General features: G+C 44.7%; 1 protein-coding gene across 7 annotated transcripts in view; it reads right to left on the bottom strand.

The window, feature by feature from the left end:
* Window positions 1–340: 340 nt before the first annotated feature.
* slc8a1a (solute carrier family 8 member 1a) overlaps window positions 341–6,680 on the bottom strand; it is a 19,266-nt gene continuing 12,926 nt past the window's right edge. For 2 of the 7 annotated variants that reach the window (XM_014032077.1, XM_014032078.1), the window contains exons 3-11: window positions 5,688–5,794; window positions 3,404–3,424; window positions 3,256–3,273; window positions 3,157–3,171; window positions 2,403–2,471; window positions 2,145–2,272; window positions 1,438–1,537; window positions 1,099–1,365; window positions 341–939 (exon numbers count right to left, since the gene is read on the bottom strand). In XM_014032077.1, coding sequence (XP_013887531.1) covers window positions 563–939; window positions 1,099–1,365; window positions 1,438–1,537; window positions 2,145–2,272; window positions 2,403–2,471; window positions 3,157–3,171; window positions 3,256–3,273; window positions 3,404–3,424; window positions 5,688–5,794 — 1,102 coding nt within the window. In that variant the 3' untranslated portion in view covers window positions 341–562. Of the gene's footprint in view, window positions 940–1,098; window positions 1,366–1,437; window positions 1,538–2,144; window positions 2,273–2,402; window positions 2,472–3,156; window positions 3,172–3,255; window positions 3,274–3,403; window positions 3,425–5,106; window positions 5,211–5,687; window positions 5,795–6,680 lie in introns of all 7 variants that reach the window. The other 5 variants (XM_014032079.1, XM_014032080.1, XM_014032081.1 and 2 more) reach the window with 5 other exon arrangements.

Genomic DNA, 6,680 nt, shown 5'->3' with positions numbered 1-6,680 from the left:
AGTTAGAAGGTTCAGGAAGAATCAAGGGTCTTCTCAGGTCTTAAAAGCACCAGGCAGGTGTCAGAACCTTTGATCTCATCCCAAATCTGGAGCTGTTCTGGACCGGAGCAGGTCATACTGGACCCAGCTGGTAAGATGAGAACCTTTACATTCAAGGTGTTTTAGACYTGATGGAACTTTAAAAACCTGAGTTTAGTTCCTTACAATCTTCAGAAATCAGGAACCACAACACATGTTGGTCCAAACCCAAAGAACCAGACACACAACAAACAGGAACCATTAGAAACCCATCAGCTGCTTCTGTGCATCTTCACACCAAGAACTCAGCAGAACCATTAAATGTGTTGATCTGGACTCACCAGAGTCCGCCAGAATTTTTTATTCATTCTTAAGAAAAACTCAAATTTATCACATCAAACTTCTTTTGAACAATCAGAACCTTTCAGAACCCGAATTTGTCAGACCTTCTACCCACCCTCACAGATAGAACACATGGTAGGAATCTGGTCCAACAGAACCAGCTGGAGTTCTTTAGAACCTGACAGGGTCCATGTGAGCAGAACTAGAAGCCCTTCACGTGGCAGTAGGCCTCCAGCGAGGAGAAGACGATATACATCAGCCACAGGCTGAAGAACAGGCAGCTTGTCAGAAACTTAGGGACCCGTGGACCACCCAGTTCCCCGCCGATCGAAGGTCTGCGGCGGTAAATCAGGACACCGATGCAGATGAAGGCAAAGATGGTGAAGAGCGTGACAGAGAAGGCCAGTGTTCCTGGGTTCACCCTGAACTCCTGGCCCTGAGTGTAGTGGTAGACGGCAGCGATGGACCACGCCACTCCGATTCCCAGGAAGACATTAACCGCGTTACTTCCTGTCACATTCCCGATGGAAGCGTCGGCGTACTGGTCCTGGATGGCTGCCACTTTACTGGCGAAGGTGTCTGAAAGAGAGATGGTTCAGATTGGATCAGGTTTGTAGTTTCAGACCCGGTTTAAGGAACTGGTTCAGTTCTGAGTGTTGCTTCTGGTTTTTTGTGTTTGTTATTTTGGATAAATCCACCGATCGGGTGTTTAAATGAATGAAGATATTTGAGTCCCACCTGGAACTGAAGTGCCCAAAGCAACAAACACTACCGCAGTGACGGAGTCTTTGAGGCCGACGGTGCAGCCAAAGTGAGACGCCAAGTCCCCGATGACGGCGGTCAGGAGACCAATGACAAAGATGGAGATGACGAAGCAGGCCCAGCCGTTCCAGTAGTCAGTGGGAGGAACGAAGGCGAACAGAAGCTTCCAGAAGACAGTGAGGAAGTGCATGATGTAATCGAAACAGGAGGGGACCTTTTCACCATCTTCATCATCATCATCACCTGAGAAGGACAGAGACCTGAACTCATTCTTGATCTCCACCTGCCTGAGGGTGTCTCAGGTGAGCCTCATACCTGAGCTGACAGTAATGGCCTCTACAAACTGCTCCCTCCAGGTGTTGGTCCCAATCACCAGAGCCAGGTTGGTCTTCTTGATGAGTTTATCCACCATGTTCTGAAAAAGACCCGTCACAGGAACCCGAAAGTGACTCGTTAGTGACCGAACACAACCCAATACAGGAACACAACCCAACACAGGAACACAACCCAACAGACAGAAAAAACATCCAAACTCAACCAAACACACAGGAATACAACCAAACACAGGAGAACACAAAAAAATGCAGAAGAACACAACCAAACACAGCCAAACACATTCAAACACAAACAAACAAAATCAAACACATTCAAACACAACCAAGCAAAATCAAACACAACCTAACACAACCAAAAGCAGAAGAACACAACCAAACACAGGAGAACACAAACAAATGCAGAAGTACACAACCAAACACAATCAAACACAACCAAACACAGCCAAACACAATCAAACACAATCAAACACAACCAAAAGCAGAAGAACACAACCAAACACAGGAGAACACAAACAAATGCAGAAGAACACAATCAAACACAATCAAACACAACCTAACACAGCCAAACACAATCAAACACAACCTAACACAGCCAAACACAATCAAACACAACCTAACACAACCAAACACAACCTAACACAACCAAACACTACCAAAAGCAGAAGAACACACCCAAACTAATCCCACCTTGAACTCATAAGACTCCTGGACCAGCACCTCCAGACGGACATGTTCACCCAAGACCGGTCTTCCCATCTCTGCTATCCTCCGCTCCTCTTTCTCCTTCTTCGTCAAAATGTCCTCACACAACCCATCTGACAGGAACAAGGAGGATGGATAGAAAATGGACAGGTGGACGGGGGGTGGACAGGTGGATRTTGGATAAGTGAAGGACAGATAGACAGGTGGTTGTTGGACAGGTAGACAGGTGGAGGACATACAAACCTGTGATGCTGATGACAGCTGAGGGGGTGGGGCGGTCTCTGCCCTGGACCTTCCTGTAGATGTCTCTGCCTGAATAGGTGAAGAGAGACTGGTTCTACTACATCAAGAACTTAGGTTCTGTCTGAACAAGAACCAAAATCCGAACCAGAGGAAGTCTTCTGATTTAACATGAAACCACATCAGGGGAGACTACCAAGGCCCAGAGAAGGGTCCAAAGTTCTCTGGTTCCATCACAGTTCAGACCCGACCCTAATGGAGCTCAGCTTCAGACTGGACTTCAGAACATCTGAGCCTCGGGTTTGAACCTGAGTCCTGACCCACCTTACTGGTCTCAGGTCCTGAAGGAGGGTTTGTTGAGCAGAGTGAATGCATGCAGTCAGAATGTGGATCACATTGACTCCTGGTCCTACAGAGACCGGTCAGATCTGGACCGGGTTAGAAAGACCTGTCTGACTTGGACTGGGTTAGTAGGATCAGTCTGAACTAGACTGGGTTAGAAGGACCAGTCTGATCTGGGAATGAGTTAGTAGRGTCAGTCTGAACTAGRCCAGGTCAGTCAGTAGGACCAGTCAGAACTGGACCAAGTTAGAAGGACCTGACTGATTTGGACCATGTCAGTAGGGTCAGTCTGAACTAGACCAGGTTAGAAGGACCAGTCAGAACTAGACCGGGTCAGGGTGTTAGGTGCTGCAGTCACTCTGTTGCTTTAAGTGTTGAAACACTTCAAAGCAAACGTTTCAGCAAAAATTCTTACCAAACAGCTGTTTGTCTGATCAAAACAAAAAGGTCTGTCAGTCCAGAACCAACAGAACCAACAACACCTGAAACCACTGAAAGTTCTGCTCTGTCTTACCTGTCTTGATGAATCCACCTGTAACAACAGAAAACAAACAGAACAGTTAGACTACAGCTGGATTTGAGAGGATGGGAGGACATAAAGACAGAAGCCAAAGGACAGAAGGACATAAAACAGAGGACAGGAGGACATAAAAACAGCTTACCCACTTCCTGAAGCAACAGAGCTGAAGAAAAGAAACAGATGAGAGAAACATGAAGCTGAAGCAAAAGTTCTGAACACTATAAAAGAGCATAACATGAGCTAACAGGGGTCTAACAGGGTCTAACGGGGTCTAACTTGGTCTAACAGGAGCTAACGGGGTCTAACAGGAGATAACTATGGTCTAACAGGGTCTAACGGGGTCTACCAGGGTTCTAACAGTGTCTAACAGGAGATAACTATGGTCTAACAGTGTCTAACAGGAGACAACTATGGTCTAACAGGGTCTACCAGGGTTCTAACAGTGTCTAACAGGAGATAACTATGGTCTAACAGGGTCTACCAGGGTTCTAACAGGGTCTAACAGGAGATAACTATGGTCTAACAGGGTCTACCAGGGTTCTAACAGGATATAACTATGGTCTAACGGGGTCTACCAGGGTTCTAACAGTGTCTAACAGGAGATTACTATGGTCTAACAGGGTCTAACAGGAGATAACTATAGTTTAACAGGAGCTCACGGGGTCTAACTGGGTCTATTAGGAGTTAACTAGGGTCTAACATGGTCTAATAGGAGATAACTATGGTCTAACTGGGTCTAACAGGAGATAACTATGGTCTAACAGGGTCTACCAGGGTTCTAACAGGGTCTAACAGGAGATAACTATGGTCTAACAGGGTCTAATAGGAGATAACAGGGTCTAACTGGGTCTGAAAGGAGTTAACTATAGTTTTAACACGAGCTAACATGGTCTAACTGGGTCTAACAGGGTCTAACAGGAGATAACTATGGTCTAACTGGGTCTAACAGAGTCTAACATGAGCTAACAGGGTCTAACAGGAGATAGTTATGGTCTAACTGGGTCTAACATGAGATAACTATAATCTAACATAAGCTAACAGGGTCTAACAGGGTCTGAAAGGAGTTAACTATAGTTTAACAGGCGCTAACTAGTTTTAACTTGTTCTGACAGGAGATAACAGGAGATAACCACAGTCTAACAGGGTCTAACAGGGTCTAGCATGAGCTAACAAGATCTAACTGGGTCTAACAGGGTCTGAAAGGAGTTAACTATAGTTTAACAGGAGCTAACAGGGTCTAACAGGGTCTATTAGGAGTTAACTCTAAAAGGGTCTAGTGTCTATCAGGAGCTAACAGGGTCTAACAGAGTCTAACAGGGTCTAGGTTTTTTTCTACTCCTCAGAAAGTCTTTAGGTTCTGCAGGACCTTGTTATTCATGCATTCATTCAGATCAGGCAGGTCAAAGCACAGAAAAATTTGAACATGCAGAACGGTGGTTCTGGAGGACCAGACTGGACTCTGCTGCAGTTGATCCAACAGATGTGATATGAAGGATCATCAGAACCACCTGACATGTAAACACAACACCAGCTGGTACTGATACAGTTCTGTCCACTGACACCAACATGGCTTAGGTTCTTAAAACCCTTCTAGTTCGATGACTTCYTGTTTGGATGTAAGGCTCTGACTGGTTCAGGTGTGTCAGCAGGAAAACTTTACCTGAGGGTTTACGCCCAGGAGACTGGAGACATGTTACACAAACTTCTCCACAGTTTTTAAACATAAAGGTAAAAGCCAGAAACTGGAACATTCAAAACAGACTCGACCAATAGGAGGTCAGCTGACAGCAGGAAACAGCAGCAGGAGAGGTCAAAGGTCAGACAGGTGAAGGCATGTCCTCACACCTGTCCATCTCCTCCTGTCCCAGTACGGCTCCTGGAGCTCCACGTAGAAACTGGCCTTCTTATCGTACTCCTCCTGGTCAATGATTCTAACGGGTATGGTTTTCCTGTGGGGGCCGGGGGGTCAGAAGTCAGGGGACATGCATTAGTTCACAAACACACAGGTGAAGAGATGACATCACCTCACCTGCCTGCAGGTAACATGGATCAGAGTCATAGAAAAAAGCGATGAAGCAGAAAAACAGCTGACTTGACAGAAAGTTTAGACAAATTTTCCACAACTTTTCCTAAAATTTCTCCCCAACTTCTGTGATGTTTTTTCTAAAATAACACCTAAATTTTACTAAAAATAATCTCCTTGTAAAAGTTTTTTTGAAATCACCTGAAATTTATCAAAAAAATTCTTACAAACAACTCATTTTTGCTGAATTATTCATCCAATTAGACTTTTTAAAGTTTCGGATGAGTTTTATTGTTTTTCTGAAACAAAGTGAATGTTTCCTGCGAGGAGCTGAGGTGGGTCAGGTTAACAGAGGTCAAAGGTTAGTTMAGAGGTGGGCGGAGTCAGGGCAGCAGGGCCCCACCTTTCCGTTCACTCATCTCCAGCAGCTGAGGCTCCCCGATTTCTAGGAAGAAGTTCTTGTTCTTCTCGTATTCCTCATCATCGATTATTTGGATCTGAATTATTTTACTACGACAGAAAAAAGCAGAACAAATGTTGCCGAAGAAGAATACAGATGTGAGGAGCAGAAAGGTGAAGAAGAAGAAAACAAAGTGACATCAACAAACCAGAACAGAAGAATGTTCTGGAATCTACAGATTTGTATACAAAGAGATGAAAAGTAGATTTTATTTTTGCGTTCTCCAGCAGCAGCTTGATGTTTGTGAAGTTCCTTAACCGAGTGGATCAGAACCTGCTGGAACTCAGAACTACTGAGATTTTACCATTCAGAACCTACAGAACTTCATACGGTTTGGTATAATCTGGGTTGGTTCAGTCGGGTTTGGTACAGTCTGGTTTGTTACAGTCTGGTTTGGTACAGTCTGGTTTGATACAGTCTGGTTTGGTATAATCTGGTTTGGTATAATCTGGTTTGGTACAGTCTGGTTTGATACAGTCTGGTTTGGTATAGTCTGGTTTGGTACAGTCTGGTTTGATACAGTCTGGTTTGGTATAATCTGGTTTGGTACAGTCTGGTTTGGTACAGTCTGGTTTGGTACAGTCTGGTTTGGCATAATCTGGTTTGGTACAGTCCGGTTTGATACAGTCTGGTTTGGCATAATCTGGTTTGGTACATTCTGGTTTGGTTCAGTCTGGGTTGGTACAGTCTGGTTTGGTTCAGTCTGGGTTGGTACAGTCTGGTTTGGTGCAGTCTGGTTTGATGCAGTCTGGTTTGATGCAGTCTGGTTTGATGCAGTCTGGTTTAGTAACTTTATTTTTAGACAAATGTGAATGAAATGATTTTTGATGTGATCAAACGTTTATGATGGAGTTCTTTCTTTTTCTCTCTCTCTCTCTCTCTCTCTCTCTCTCTCTCTCTCTCTCTCTCTCTCTCTCTCTCTCTCTCTCTCTCTCT

The sequence above is a fragment of the Austrofundulus limnaeus genome, unplaced genomic scaffold (assembly GCF_001266775.1).
Source record: "Austrofundulus limnaeus strain Quisiro unplaced genomic scaffold, Austrofundulus_limnaeus-1.0 Scaffold1372, whole genome shotgun sequence".
Lineage (NCBI taxonomy): Eukaryota > Metazoa > Chordata > Actinopteri > Cyprinodontiformes > Rivulidae > Austrofundulus > Austrofundulus limnaeus.
Note: the sequence above shows the minus strand (reverse complement) of the source record. Positions and strands in the feature narration are given on the sequence as shown.